The sequence below is a fragment of the Orcinus orca genome, chromosome 18, assembly GCF_937001465.1.
Source record: "Orcinus orca chromosome 18, mOrcOrc1.1, whole genome shotgun sequence".
Classification (NCBI taxonomy): domain Eukaryota; kingdom Metazoa; phylum Chordata; class Mammalia; order Artiodactyla; family Delphinidae; genus Orcinus; species Orcinus orca.
In genome coordinates, this window is record NC_064576.1 from 29,605,458 (window position 1) to 29,622,161 (window position 16,704).

At 39.6% G+C, this 16,704-nt stretch overlaps 1 protein-coding gene across 8 annotated transcripts in view; it reads right to left on the reverse strand.

The window, feature by feature from the left end:
• The window catches only part of LMO7 (LIM domain 7), a 135,419-nt gene that overhangs the window by 52,623 nt on the left and 66,092 nt on the right, over positions 1–16,704 (reverse strand). For all 8 annotated transcript variants that reach the window (XM_012538440.3, XM_049700959.1, XM_033414029.2 and 5 more), the window contains 3 exons: positions 8,501–8,531; positions 7,601–7,714; positions 3,285–3,483 (listed from right to left, as the gene is read on the reverse strand). Coding sequence is in view for 1 of the 8 variants with exons in the window: in XM_049700960.1 (XP_049556917.1) it covers positions 3,285–3,483; positions 7,601–7,714; positions 8,501–8,531 (344 nt within the window). In the remaining 7 variants the exon portion in view is untranslated. The remainder of the gene's footprint in view (positions 1–3,284; positions 3,484–7,600; positions 7,715–8,500; positions 8,532–16,704) is intronic.

Here is a 16,704-nt window from a genome sequence, read left to right on the forward strand (position 1 = left end):
GCTCTAGGCAGGAGCACACCTGCAGGGTAAACCTGAGCCAAAGGCAGTCTCGTCCCCTCCACCGTGCCTGGCAGGAGTCTACAGTAGTAACAGAGAGGAGGCTACAGGAAGCAGTTGAACACACAGCTAGGAGACCTTGAGATAGGAACAGGGAAAGGAGAGTCATGGAAAGAAAGGAGGAAGTATAGCAGCTATGACCAGAAGGATTAATAGTCAATAATCTCGCGCTTTGTTTTTACTGCCTCCTAAATTAGTACATTTTTTGAAAATAAGAGAGAAATGTCAAGGATTCTTGCTAAAATCTTGTACATGTGAAATTTGTACAAAAGATCCTTCTACTTCGGAATTTTTAAAGCTACTTTTTTTTTTTTTTTTTTAGTCCAGCACAGTATGCTGCAGAGTAGGCAAATATTCTTGATCTGGTAAGAGATATGGATGAAAAATGCCACCAGCCATATCAGTAAACAAAGGATATTGCGGCCAGCCAGCCAGCAGCCACTGCACCTGTCCCCGACTGTGCACCCTGAGGGGATTCAGGATGGAGAAAAGCAGGCTACTCGCCCCATATAGTTAAGGTGCATGTCAAAGGAATGATTTCAGTGAGCCCAGACTCTTTCATCTTTCCATACATAGGAAAGCTTGAAATTCATTAACTTGAGATGTCTGGCTTTTCTTTAATTAACAGTAATCTTTTGATGTTCTGACTACCTGAGTGAGTTGTTTTTTGTTTGTTTTTTTGTTTGTTTTGTTTTACAAAGACTCCTATTTACCCCGGCTCCACCCTCACCTCTTCAGAGTAGTCCCTCAGAACTATCTGAGACACTGTCTTCTGGGCTTAAGTCCTCAGCAAGTCTGCTGAATAAAACATAATTCTCAACCTTTAGATTGTGTTTTTGCTTTTTTTTTTTTTCCAGTCAACAGAGGCTTCATATAAAACTAAGGAATATGACTTTGCAATTCTGTTAACCTAAAAATATTATCTTAACATCAGTATTATATTGATCATCAATTTGGGATTACAACCTGGTAGGTAGCAGAATTTCAACATACTGATCACAAAAATGTTTTATCATCCTGGTGGCCCCCAGGATTTTCTTTTTTTTTTCCCTTAGTTGTAATTACCAAGTCTTCACTTCCACCCTCTTCAAACATGGTCTGCAACTCCTTTCCCAAGATCAGGAAGCAGCGTGACAGTAACCCTCTGCTTTTCCTCACAAGGGCCAGGAACCCAACCCAACAAGTATCTGAGGACAGTGCTTCAAGTCACACCACTGGATCAGTGCATTTGAACTGACTGGAGTCTGTATACTCCCACATGCCTTCAATACGGGTCCCTTTTATTTCTGTTGGTCAGATATGAATTCAAACATCACATGTGTTAGGTTCTTCAGTCAGGACAAAGTAATGTAGTGGGTTGAGAATTTCAACCTCTGCTTTTACAGCTTTAATCACTCAGATGAATTATGAACTCATTCACTTCCTTAAAACTATTATAAGAGTCATCTGGGCTATGAAAACATTAAAGCTAGACAGCAAACAGCCAACAAATACAGCAGTAATTATAAAGGTTAACGCAAATAGCCATTCACTTTTTAAACGCTTAAATGCCACGACTACTCAAAAAGCTAAGGAATTTGGGGTTTTGTTATAATATTTGTGGATTCATTCTATTTTTGAAAAACAAATTCATTGTACATTGCTTTTATGTAAATTTACATTAAAAGAACAACAGCAAATAGGGCTTCCCTGGTGGCGCAGTGGTTGAGAGTCCGCCTGCTGATATAGGGAACACGGGTTCGTGCCCCGGTCCGGGAAGATCCTACATGCCGTGGAGCAGCTGGGACCCGTGAGCCATGGCCGCTGAGCCTGCTCGTCCGGAGCCTGTGCTCCGCAACGGGAGAGGCCACAACGGTGAGAGGCCCACGTACCGCAAAAAAACCCCAAAAAACAAAACAAAACAAAACAAAAAAAGAACAACAGCAAATAAAGGTTGAATTCTAGCTAATGATTGCATGCTGAAGCATTTAGGACAAGTGTAATGTTCTCTGAAGTGCCTCAGAAAATAAGATGGATAATTACTGCATAGAGAATGAGAGCTTGGTATGTGATAAAGCAAGCACAGTAAAATGTTATGGTAAAACTAGGTGGCAGGCACATGGGTATTCATGTAAAATTCTTCCAACTTTGCTGATGTTTGAAATTTTTTATAATAAAAACATTAGGCCGCAAAAAAAAAAAAACATTAGGAAAAACACTTAAAATAAAGAATAATCATCAAAATAAACAAGCAAAGTAAACTCTCTAACAATCTGGCAAAAACTCACAACCAGAACTCTCAATTTTTCATGCTGATGGTGGAAGCACAGAAATAGTTCAAGAAACTTCACTTGTGGTTTCAATCTAGTCAATTTGAATTGCTAGAGGCATACAGTCAGAAATTTCTGACACCACCCAATAGCCAGGGGAAAAAGACCTGCATTTAAATAACAGATTTGACCACAATATTGGGATTTTGAAAGAAAGTTCCTTCCCACAACAGAAACTTTCATTAACACGTTCCTTTCACACTTGTCCTGGGTTTACTCTGACCCTGACAGACGCAAAAGATGTTTTCTAACACAATGCCAGTGTTGTTACTTAATCAAAGTTTAGCATAATATTCTATCATGACAGATATCAATCATTTCTTTTCTTAGGTAGAGATAATTATTAAAATATTTTCCTGTTTTTTCTTAGAAGTTTTTTTTTTTTTTTATCTTTTGCAGAAAAGTAAGAAAAGGAAAGAAAGCTTATTCAGGAGCTAGAACAGACTTTTATAGAATCTTATTTACTTTCTTTTTTATGTTTAGATATATCAGTTACTAGGCCTCAGAGGCAGAGATTATTAAACCCGAATCTGGAAAGAAAAGAATTAGGATAGATTATCGCTGATAAAACAGGTCATAGTTAACTGTCTCTTCCCCAAACTCCTCTAAAAACAGAAGATTAAAAGAAGTGAAACTATCACCCCTCTAGTGGCAATATAGTGAGGAAGGAACAAGAGAGACAGAGAGACAGAAAGAGAGACAGAGAGAAGGAAGGAAGGGAGGGAGGGAGGGAGGGAGGAAGGAAAGAAGGAAAGAAAAGACACCCCCAATTATATTTCCATCTCTACAAAAATATACTTCTTGACGAAATTTTTGCCTCAATAGTTTCACTCCATTTTTCTACTCTCTCCAATTCCCAACTTTCTCTCAATACACAAAGAAATAAAAATAAACCGTCCAGTCCAAAACGTAACTCACCTTCACGTGCCCCCCTCAACGTGATATCAGAGGAGCAGCTTGTGAATGACCTAGACCCCAAAGAGTCCAAGCTTTCAAATGAATCTTCTCTCTTATAGTTGCCTGGAGGAGCAAGAAATTCTCCACGCTCAGCGCACCAGATATCACCGTAACCACTGTCTCTGCCACTCCTCTTCAGGAAGCTGGACTCTTCAAGTGCCTGAAGAACATATTTTAAAGACTTGTAAGTTAGCATAAACTTCCAAAAATGTAATCAGTTATCGCTTATTGATTTGCAATAGTTCAAGTTGTGCTGCATTTGATAGGTGAGGCAATGAGACTGCCCCATTAAATATCAGAAAAAATCTGATAAAAATCAGAAAATACATCTGTAAATGTTTTCCCACAACTAATACTTGGCACTCATGTGACTATATGGAGGTATTCAATATTATTTAATAAGGTAATAATAAGGGGGAACATTTTAATAAAAGAAAAGCTAATAGAGTAACATTCAAAGGCTAAAATCAATTATTATCTACAGTTTTCTGGCAATAAACATGAAAGGAGGCAATGAGAAAAGCCAACCTTAATTTTGATATCCAAAAGGAGAAAAGTTAATAAGATTATATTCAGCCTACCTCCAGGAAATATTAGGGCTCATTTTTATTAAATAAACAAAAAAGCCATAACAAAGTTCTTTAACAGAAAGAAAAGTTTTAAAAGAGAGAGGGGCAAGAATAGCAGGCGTACACTTCACAAATTCATTTATTTTCACTCAAAACCTAGATGTGAACCAAGGAAAGTAGACTTGTTTGTTGAATATAAAACATTTTCCCTGGGTCTAAATGAAATACTTGTTTAGCTCATATAACAGCTATATAGAAATATGTAAATGTTATTAACCATAGGTTTGTAAATCATATAGAACTTACTAAAATAAGCATTTTTAACTAACATTCCTCTAGGAAAGTTAATAGCAAAATACAACTGGACTTTTTAAAATTAGCATGTAAGTAGAATTTTTAAAGCCTTTAGCATAGTTCTAATACATAGTACTCAATGAATAGCTAGTAACTATAATTTTTTTTAATATGGTGAAGGTAATTTTGTTACTATAGTAAAAATCAGAAATGTTACTTTCAGGTGATGATACTAATACAGAGATAGGAATTCCTAGGTTCTTTTTTTTTTTTTTTTAAAGCAGAGGGTTTTCCTTTTTTTTTTTCCTTTAATTTTATTTATTTTTGGATGCTTTGGGTCTTCGTTGCTGTGTGCGGGCTTTCTCTAGTTGAGGTGCACGGGCTTCTTATTGTGGTGGCTTCTCTTGTTGCGGAGCAATGGCTCTAGGCACGCGGGTTCCAGTAGTTGCAGCACGCGGGCTCCAGTAGTTGCAGCACGCGGGCTCAGTAGTTGCGGCACGCGGGCTCAGTAGTTGCGGCACGCAGGCTTAGCTGCTCCACAGCGTGTGGGATCTTCCCGGACCAGGGATCGAACCTGTGTCCCCTGTGTTGACAGGAGGATTCTTAACCACTGCACCACCAGGGAAGCCCCAGGAACTCCTAGGTTCTTTAACAACCAAATGTAATATGTCAACTTTCATTAAATCATTATTCAGAAAAAAAGCTATGAAAGAGAGTTGGGAGACAATTGGGATGTTCTGAATATAGACTGGATATTAACTAATGTGGAATTCATGACTGTTCTTTGGTCTAGTAGACATCACAGGTATATGGAAGAATATTCTTACTGTTAAGAGATGCATGCTGAGTATTTAGGGGTGAGTTGTCTGCAATTTACCTTGAAATGATTAATTAAAACACAGATGGATACATAAATAAAGCCAATATGGGACATGTTTAATGATTAAATCCGATGGAACACAGGTGGGTATTTGTTGTACTATTCTTTCAACTTTTAATTAGGAACATTCTCAAGATATCATAAAAAGCTGAAGAAAGAATGTTTACAATGAATAATTAGCAGCTGTCTCAGGGATACTTTTGGCTAAGACTGGATGTTAATTCGTGGTTGAATTGTTTGACAAATGTTTAAGTGCCAGTAGGGTCTAGTAGACTTATGTGAGATTTCATATATTTTGGACGCCACACACACCCTGGAATTAGAGTTGACATCCTAGCATGAAAATGAAAGTGCCTGCTTTGTACCCTATTTCCAAGCGGGTAGGGAAGCTGGGCTTAGTGCTGGTACCACCAAAATACTTCTTAAAAAATATAGGTTTTAAAATTCTAAGTAAATCTTTAGATTTACCAGGTTTCTTAGACACACACTTGTTGAAGCCTTAGAGTTCAACTCAAGGAGACGATTTTTGGCCTCGTAAGTGTTAAAGATAATGATGATGTGCCACCGTGGTTATAAAAGAACCTAAGTTTGGCCCCGTTGCCTGGTTCCTCCCCCAAACCCCCACCAAGGACTTTACTCTGACAAGTCACCTAAAATGAGTCACCTACAACTTATAGGATGACTAAGGGTCAACAGCTTACTGCAAGTATTTTTTTTAATATATATTTTGGATTGGCCATTAAGCGTTATCTAGTTAAGGGAGAAAAGTCTGATGAACACAATGATTTTGATTTTAACAGAACAGATGCAAAACAGCTCATATATTCACGCACCTCTTATGGCTCTCCACACTCCACAATAATGGAACGGAACCACAACTATAGTTTTACCTATGAAAATTTTTTTTTTTTTATAAATTTATTTATTTACGGCTGCATTGGGTCTTCTGCATGGGTCATATGGCTGTGTGGGCTTTCTCTAGCTGTGGCGAGCGGGGGCTCCTCTTTGTTGTGGTGCATGGGCTTCTCATTGCGGTGGCTTCTCTTGTTGCAGAGCATGGGCTCTAAGCACACGGGCTTCGGTAGTTGTGGCATGCGGGCTCAGTAGTTGTGGCCCACGGGCTCTAGAGCACAGGCTCAGTAGTTGTGGCGCACGGGCTTAGTTGCTCTGCAGCATGCAGGATCTTCCCAGACCAGGGCTCGAACCCGTGTCCCCTGCACTGGCAGGCAGATTCTTAACCACTGCGCCACCACGGAAGTCCCTGAAAATTCTTTTTCATCTACTCTGATTTTGATACTGGTGATAGGAAGCAGCCTCGAATAAAGCATTCCCAGCACAAACACTCTACTAGGATGATTCAACCTGAGTCAGACTGCCATAAAAAGAACCAAAGGCTGTAATGAGAACACTAATGCAAGAGCCAAAGTCCTATGTTATTTTTAACTGGCTGTTTTCTTAGCTGAAATACCTGTAAGGCAAGGCTTTGCCCTTGCTCAAATCCCTGCCACATTCATCCTTCAGAGCCTTGCCCTCCTCCATTGCACTGACCTACCTGTTCATCTGTCTACATCAGAGGGTTGTGCTGTAAGGAAGGGTCATCAGCCTTGTATGAGTGTTTTCTCAACAACTAGTACAATGCTTGTGCATGGTATTATCTCAACTGTTATCTGAATTAACTGTTTTAAGGAATTTAAATAGGGTATTATCAACTCTTTACAATTAGAAAATAAAAATCCAGAAGGAATACCCTAACCTTCTAGACTATAATCCCATCTCCCTATAATGTATGTGGCTGGGTTCAGGCAAAACTATTTAGAGATCAGAGTAGTTACAAGGCAAAGTGATCGTTTTCATCCTAAAATTTCTATCTTCCAATTATAGTAACTAGCATTTATTACATCCTTACAATGTGCCAGAGACTAATGTTAAATGCCTGATTAATCATCATCAAGACCCAGCAAGCAACTAATATTAATTAGATGACCATATATTCTTTTGATGACATATTTTCTTCTGCACACAGCAGATTCTCCTGCATAAATACCCCCACAGTGAAGTTAATTTTCCCATCTGAATATTATGAGTGAAGATTTGGCCAACTCTGGTCAGTGCTGGCACTTGAGATATAATGACTCATGGCAAGACAGTAAGATAAAGAAACGAGTAACTTCCATATATTTTAATAGCCCTGAAGCACCTCTCTATTACAGGTTAAGTTCATAATGAATATAGAAAGAGTTAGGTTATATAAAGTGCCTAAGAAAGAAAGTAAATTAGTATTTTGTTGAGTTACCTAAAATTAAGAAACAAATACGTATACCTAGATCATATACCCTGGAAACTGCTCTGAAATACTTACAAAGCCAGCAAATGAGTAACAATCCTCTCCACCCATCCCAATCAGAGCCGCCATATATCATAGAGGGAGGAGAAGAAGGCAGAGGGCATGTGGAAAAAAGAGACGAAGGGGAAAGGGGAAGATGAGAAGTAGTACTAGTTAGAGTAGTTGTCTCATATAGATAGAGTTTCCTTACCTTAGTCAGAGCTTGCCCTAAAAGATTCTCAAATGCTTTCAAATTAAGATAGGGACCATTATAGTAGGGGTTACTTTGTGCTTTTCTTCCCAGCCAGTACAAAGTTATCAAAACCTTTAAAAAAAAAATTCCATGAAACAACAAGATCAGTCTATTTAGTAACTAATGGCAAGCTCAAATGCAAGTGAGCACTCTAGATAAAAGACAGTATCTATGGTTGAAAAGTAGATTTTCTTTTAAATTATGTAAAGGAGAAGGGTCACTAAAAATGTTAATTCTTCTTAGATTTCCATCTCTGAGCACATTCTCAGAGCAAAAGCCTAGACCCCAACAGGTATTTATACTCTACCGGTACACATGAAGAAGGAAAAAATTTACAGTAAGAAAACATAAATTAAACGTTTAAAGTAATAGTTTTCCAACAATCTTACAGACTGCACACTTAAAATCAAAAATTCTCAGCTTCCCTAATAATGATATTGAGCTCTTATGTTTTTCAATAAAGCTGTCACATTTTTAGAAATTCTTCTAATATGCAGAATATTATAGATATAAGCCTACATTGGGCAATTGCCCAGAGTCCTTAAACATTTAGTGTTTTTCCTTAAAGTCTGATTTTGGTGGTTTCTGACTTGCTCTCCTAAAAATCCTATAGCCTATTCATTTGCCTTTACCACATTACTAACATGTAATGACCCACTCCCTAGATTTAACCCACCTTCTTATACTATGAGGTCAGAAAATACATATTTCAACCATATTTAAACACAATTAGAATTTGTTTCTAGCAAAACTTAGAAAAAGGACAGAGAATATATCAGATATTTTTAGGTCCCACTACCTTTTCACAGAACACGTAAGTAAAAAACCATTTATAATGTCCCATTAAATATATCTTACATTTTTCACTCTCCTATCAGTCTCTTCTTGCCTGTAAAGAAAAAAGAAAATATCCATTAGTAATATCTATGAACCTTAAAATTGTTAATTATTAACTAGAAAAAACTCATTTGTATTCTAAATTTCTATGAATATTAATACCACCTGGAAGTTCAGAAACCTTAGTCAGTATATTATCCATCAGAAGGATTTTTCCATATTCATTGATTTCATGAAATATAATTATCAGTTTTCTATAAAAAGCAAGGTTGTCTTTTTTCATTACTTTATTCATTACAGTCTGATTTTTTTTTTTTTTTTTTTTTTTTTGCGGTACGCGGGCCTCTCACTGTTGTGGCCTCTCCCGTTGCAGATCACAGGCTCCGGACGCGCAGGCTCAGCGGCCATGGCTCACGGGCCCAGCTGCTCCGCGGCATGTGGGATCTTCCCGGACCGGGGCACGAACCCGTGTCCCCTGCATCAGCAGGCGGACTCTCAACCACTGCGCCACCAGGGAAGCCCCAGTCTGATTTTTTAAATGTGTTATATGCATTTATAAGTTTTCATTTTAAACAATGTTTAAACCCAATCAAAAGGGGGAAAAAATCGATGCGTGCTCACGGCAGAAAAAAAAATCAGGAAATGGGGGAAAAAAACCTTAAATAGGAAAAAACAAAAGTAATTTTGCCCTGAGTTTTCTTTTCCACTTTGCGTGAGGGATTTTTCACTCAAGTTCCCCAGAGAAAATTGCTCAGAGACCAAACCCTGCAGATGTTGAAAAGTGCAGTTTAAAACATAGCCATGAATCTCTGCCTAAAGAGATTTCACTCTGTTATAAGCATCATGGGTTTTCCCCCCACCTGTAAAAGGGCATGACATTTGTGGGAAAAGTTAAAGAGGCAGATGTCACCGCAACGTTGAAGACGAAAAAACATAAGCTAATTAACAAAGCGATGGATGACCCTAAACTATTGGTGCTTTCCATCAGAGACTTAAGCAGGATCATTGCTAATTCAGAGAGATGCAGGAGCCTGAGCTAGATGACCTCCAAGGTCGCTTTTCAGTCTAAGAGTCATAAGTAGTACCTTTATAAGAAAATATATATGTATACACACACATCATGTGTGTAAGACATATAAAACACACATATATAACATATATATACAGGGAGACAAAGAAAAGGGGGAGAGAATGAGCACACAAACGGAGACAAACATTTAACTTCACTTTCAAAGAATCCATGAAGACAGCTACAACCATTCCTTCCCATAAGATAAACATGAACTGAAATGAACTTAAGAACATTTGCCTCTCACCTACCCCCAAAACAGCATAACAAAAGTAAAATCCACAAACTCTCACCCTACTGTGGAAATGTAAATTGGTACAACTACTTTAATACATTCGGTAGCAACTATTCAAGCTGAATATACAGTATATGCATATTCTGTGACCTAGTACTTCCACTCCTCGATATATACCCAACAGAAATGCTTACAGATGCTCACCAAAAGTCACATGAGAACCTTTACAGAAGCACAATTCATAATAGAATAAACTGGAGCTACATCTATGTCTTTAACAGTAGAATGGATAAATTATGGAATATCCACACAATGCAATATTCCATAGCAATGAGAACAAACAACCTGCAGCTATATGGTTCAATCTGACAAACAATGGGAAGTAAAGGAAGCCAAACAGAGCACAGACTGTCTTATTCATTCAAGTCGAGAACAAAAACAGGCATAACAAAGATATGATGTTAGGAGTCAGGATACTGTTCACCCTGGTGGGGGAGGATGGAAGTGACTGGAAAAAGGTGAGGGGCTTCTAGGGCGCTGAAAATTTCTTATATTTTGATCTGTAAGCTGGCTATTTAAGTGAGTTCCATCTCTAAAGTCTGTGAATTGTACACTTAAAATACACATATAGAAAAAGATACATACTTCAAAAAAGCAAATAAATTTTACAGCCCAAGTACTTAAATCATGGCTTATCTCTTAAGTAAAAAAGAAAATCATCTTGTAAAAACAAAATCAACATTTTTCAAAGAAGTGGGGGGAAAAAATCACTAGAAACTGACAATTTAAAAAAATAAGAGTTATATTGGGAATTCCCTGGTGGTCTAGTGGTTAGGATTCAGCACTTTCACTGCCATGGCCTGGGTTCAATCCCTGGTCAGGGAACTGAGATCCCGCAAGTCACACAGCATGGGCAAAAAAAAAAAAAAGGTGATAAAATATATAGCCTCTTTTTATATTAATGACCAACAAACACACTTCAGACATTAACCAAAGCACAAAGAACCATCAATACTCAATGAAAAGGATACATTAGGCTGAAAATCACCACACTCTTAACAGTCAATGCAAACCACCCCACTTTTCTCATAAGTACACTGAGGGCCGAAAGAGGAACAGAGCTGTCTTGAACCCCTGACCTCCTTTCCACAGCCCTCTCTAAAGGTTTCTAATCCAACACACTCATTTACTTTGTATTATGATAAAGCAATAATTGTAAACACCAGGTATGGCCTTTTTGGAATAAACACCCACAATAAGCAGTGACCTTGGCACTACAACCTTTCCCTCATTTCACAATCCCTTCTGAATATGAGCATTTATAACATGCTCTTGAACACAGTGACACACATGCCAGCCAAATTGCTGTTCTATCACTGAAATGTAATGCCAGGAATTCAAGTAGTCAATGATTTGCTGGAGTCAATAGAGGTCAACTTCTGACACACAACAAACACATCTCATTGTATGCCAGTCAGTAACCAGGCGGCTCCTTTCCCTGCTGTGGCCACAGGGCACAACCCCAAGGCCTTCCAAATAGAGCAAGCATGAGGGCAGAGGAGAAACTCATGGCATCAGTCTCTCTGTGAGCCATCCAAGATATTGCCTAACCCATCAGAACCCAAAATAAGACAGTCTGATCTACAAATAGGCTAATTCCCTTACAACAGATATTTCAACAGTTGACATGGTATAATTCCCTGTTCAAAAGCATGGTCTTTGGGTCAGATGTAGGTCCCACTAGCTATGTTCATTTCGGCAATTTACTTAACTCTTGAAGCTTCCATCTCCTTCTGGAGAAACTGCAAATAATGGCCCTTATTCCAGGACATCATAAGAAAAGTACACAGGTATTTAGCAGAGTCCCTAGCCTCATGGTAAGTGCTCACCAAGCAGCAGTTATCATTAGACTGTAAGCTATGTGAGGGCAGGGCCCAACTTCTTTACCAAGCTACCCACACAGGCTTCTTAGTGACGCCATGCTGGACCCCAATATTTAACTTGCAACCAGCCTGCCTGACACTCCCCATCTGTCATCCCTGCTTTATTTTTGTATTTATAACCATCAACTGCATGCATTCGTTTATTATCTGTCTCTTCATAATCCAGAAGGAATTTTTGTGATTTTATTTACTGCCATATCCCAAGTGTCTTAAGACAGGGTCTACCACCTGACAAGTACGTTAAAATATTTTATTAAAAATGCCTAGCACATGGGACTTCCCTGGTGGTCCAGTGGTTAAGACTCCATGCTTCCAACGCAGGGGGCGTGGATTCGATCCCTGGTCGGGGAACTAAGATCACATGCCACTCAGCGTGGCCAAAAGCCACAAAAACCAAAACAAAACCTCTGAGTTCCTGGAGTTTTCTAAATTAATTATTTCCATAATTTTTTTAAAAAATGCCTAGCACAGTGCATGGCACACAGATGCTCACCAATACTAATCTGAACACATTTATTTAGCTTACAGAAATGTAAGTCAGCAAAAGAAATCCTGAAATGATAAAAGCTCAGGAGATTCCTATGTGACGTCAAAGGACAGTTAAATTACATTAGCTTACTTAAAACATCCAGTTTTGACTCCAACTGTATTGATACTCATAACTGGGCTTCTTTTTTAAAGCTATTTTCTTTAAAATTGCAATAAAAGGAATTCTTTATAATCATAGATCAATAACCCAGAAAAGGCACAGGTTCAAAAACAAACGGCAGCTTCAAAGTGCTGAGTACAAAGATTAAGTGATGGTCTCTGGGATAAAAAAGCTTCCCAGCAGAGCTCTGAGAGACAAAGTCCAAAGAATCCAAACCTTCCTTGAAACCCAAATTTACCATAAAAAGGGACAGAGATGAAACATTAATAGTTTGAAAAAATGACTATGTTGAATATGTTGCTAGCCTTCTCTGTGTATTACACACCAATTTAAATATTAATATTCAAGAAATAGCAAGTATGACATAGATATCATCTTCCACTCTGTTAATGGAATAGCTCTGGTAATTCTTCACTACCTGACGAAGGACCAGAAAACATGTGCTCATCACAGAGCTCTAAACTTTCTGCCAGAGGCCAGGAAGAAAAGAGCCATAAACCCTCAAGTAAGCCCATCAGTGAACAAGATCCATCAGTAACCACCTTATCCTAACTTCAAGGTATACTTAGAGCCAGGAAACTCTAGGTCTGATCCTTTCTTTATTCAAAGCGGTTTTAAAATACTCGTACAAATCCTCCATCAAAGAGTACCATCTCTAAGGAAAGGACCAGGGAAATAAAATCCATGTGGACGCTCTGGCTCTCATCGGGAGAGCCCATTCTTCCCCAAGGCAGCAGCGTGGCTAGGAGGGCAGGCTCTGGAGTCAGACCTCCTGGGTGTGATTTCTGGCTCCACTTTTGGGAGCTGTGAGAATGTGGCAATGCTTATCTAACTCTTTGCCTCCACAGTCTCACCTGGAAACCACATACCCATTTCACTGGGCTTAAGATAGACATTTGAAAAGTACTGAACCCAAGCAGATCAAGTAAAGGAGACACTTCAAGACTATCCTCCAATTACCCATCTCAACCACACAGTATGGTGGAAGGGAAGTGGCGAGAGGACAGGCAAGTCTCCCCACACATAGTATTTTCCCCCTAGAAGAGACATTTCTGTGAAGCACAATTCAAGACACTCTTTCATGTCCTTCTTTCCTTTCCCTCTTTCTCTGAAAGGCTTTGAACAAGAAATTGTTTCTAGAATAAGGTCAAACAAAGAGCAAGGCAAACTAGTGTGGTATGACCCTTGTTGGCCAAACATCCATGTTGGCCCCAAGCCAGCCCTCCTCACCCACCCTTTATCTACCAGGGACTGCCTAGGCCAACACCCTTCAATTTTCCAAAAGCTCAAAATCTGAGAGAAAAAAAATGTGCCTACATTGCCAAAGTCTATCTCTCTCCTATCTGACAGCATAGTTTGGGAACAGAGTGTTAAAGGATGAGATTCTAGTTTTATTATAGCTTGGTGCGGCCAGCTGTATTCTAGGGCGTCATCAAAAATATTTCCAAAAACGTTCTGTTTATCCAAAGAGCTAACCCTGGGCCCACATGCATGCACCCACCTCAGCCTCTCATAGAGTCTCTCCTGGTGGACAGCAGAGAGCTGGAACCACACCTGACTCATGACTGTACCCCTGGAGTCAACCACAGGCCTGGCTAAGAGCTGCCCAGCTTCCAATGTTCTTATATAAGTCACCTAAAGCCACTCACAGAGCCAGTCCCGCAGATCAAGGACAAAGAGTTGGAGGAAAACTCCCCCCCAATAAGATAAAGCTTCACAGAGCTTGAAACCGACTCCCAGTTCTCTCTTTATGTTCTTCCTCCACACTTTTTTTTTCTTCTTCTTCCATATCTTGATACACCTTTTCCTCAAGGTACCAACTTCTTCACTGACAGCACCGTAAGCTCAATCTTGTCATGTTCTGCCCTAAGATCAAAATCCCCTAGCACTGAATTCTCCATGCTCCAAAATCATCCTTCCTCCCTAAATCCCAGCCCACACCCTGCCCAATCCAACCTCGGTTAAGATCAAATACAGTTGTCTTACTGAAGCATCATACAAGGAAGCGTGTGATGAAAAACTCATGCTGGAATTTCTGATAGAGTGGGAATATCTTTGCTCCAGATACCACGGGGGAAGACTCCCTACATTCTAACAGGAGAGATGAGACATGTGGTACCACCTGCCACTATCCCAAGCTTCTCTGGCTACAAGGAATCTGGAGTTCAATAAGAGACTCAAGTATAACTTCCTACCCCACCGGGTCTCCTCCCTGCCATACACACTCACCCCTCTTTCTATCCCTAATCCTACAGCCCCGATCATCCCCTTTTCTTGGTCTCAAATAAGCTTTTACCTTTGTTCCTCAGAACAACTGCAACTCACTGGGTGATTATGTCCCCAAGCATCCACTTCCTGAGGCTACTTCCAGAGTAGAGCATGGACCCAACCCTTCCAGAGTCAGTTCTAGCCCTGCCCTGCCCTGCCCTGCCCTGCCCTGGGTGGCTTCAGCTGACCGGGATGTGCTGCTTGGGAAACTGGGTTGACATTAGAGAAGCTGGGCTCACACAATACTTGGTCCTCCTCCAAGCCACTAAGTAATCCCTGCCCTCCAGTTGCTGCTTATGTAGTCTGGCCACCTGTTCACAACTTTTTAAAAAATGTCAAGAAATGAGGTCCTAGATCATGATTTCATAAGCGGTCACCAGTAGAAAAAAGTGTGTGGACCGTATCTGCTTTCAATCTGTCAGGTATGCATGAGGTTAGGGAGGAGGCATGTGTGTGGCCAGGGGAGACGGTTGAGACCATTCAAAGCAGATGCCCTTCTCATTACAGCCGCGGCATCGTTTTCTATAAGAGACAAGACAGTCTGCCTCCAAATGGGAGGAAAGGGTTGCTCAGGATACTGAGTGAAATTTTAAGAAGCATAGTGACATAATAATTTCTGACGCTACTGTCTCTGAGGGAAGGGCCTGTTTTTATTCCAAATGCAGAAAGTGAAGAAGGAATTTAGGAATCTATCAGGTAACGGCTCCTTTTTCTATTAACAGACATTATTCATGGAAGCTCTTCCATTGCATTACATAAAATAGAGCAAACCTTTCTCTAATGACTGGCAAATAGAAGGAGGAAGAAATGTGTGGATAAAAGTTAAAGACGAATTCTTGGAATACTGCACTCAAAAAGTAAGCTGCATTTTAAAAAATGAAGTTGAAATTCTTCCTTTCCTCCCACCTTCATCCCTAAAAATGAAACTGTATTCCATTTGACAATCTGCCAGTAATGTGAGACACATGTGACTCATAGCTTTTAATCTGCCATTGCTACAAAATGCAGCTCTACCTGACTGGAAATTGTAAAAATGGCACTTGAGAAAATAATACCAAATCTGGAGATAATTAGTGAGCAAAAATTGATAAACGATGATTTCTGTACTTACCTATGTGAGACAAAACTCTTGGAAATTCAACAGTTTTTGCCCTAGGAACATAATGCTTATTCCAAACATGACAAATGAGTAAGTACCCTCTCGTTAAAAATCATTTCTTATTAAATTTCACACCCCACCCACACAGTACTAAGAATAGCTAAGTTTCACTTAAAGAGAAAGGAAAAAACAAACCCACATGCATTCGAAGACACCGGCACACAGTTCCACTTAAATAATGAACCTGAGGAGCTGCTGCAGGAGCTGAAAAGTGGGTTTTGTTTCTCTCTCAACCACAGACTTTTTGCAAATCTTCTTTTCTACTTTTTGGAGTATGTTTGCTATTACATAAAACTGATTTCACAATTTGAGACTCACACATGTATATCCCCTGTTAGATGGTAACCCAGAAACAGACAATTCCTGAATACAGAATTTAATATCCATGATATATGCTCCGTGTACTAAATGGAGTTATGACCTTCAATTATATAAAATATACTGGGGAGAGACTACAGGGAGTGTCAATTACAGGCCTACCCATCATTTTACTTCTGTAGGTAACAATGCCAGGTAGCAGCAGCAATGGGAAGAGTGGGCTTGGTTTTAGACGTGGGAAGTTTGAGACACATGACAAAGTAGAAATGTGAAGTGACTGGTAATTAGACATACAAGTAGGATGTTCAAGCTAGAAATCTAGGTTGGAGATATAATCTGGGGAGTTGTCAGCATAGAGATTAAGTGTAAAGTCATGAAGCTACCATGACACCCCCTTAGAAAATAAGTGTAGATAGAGAAGAGGTCTAGGGATTGAGGGCTGGGAAACCCAACACATAAGGGCTAAGAGGTGGAGGAGAAACCAGCAAGGCAGACACAGAAGGACCAGCCAATGTGATGGGAGTGGCACGCCGGAGGGAAGGAGAGCGAGACGGAGGGACCAGTCAAAAATGTTGTTTAGAGGG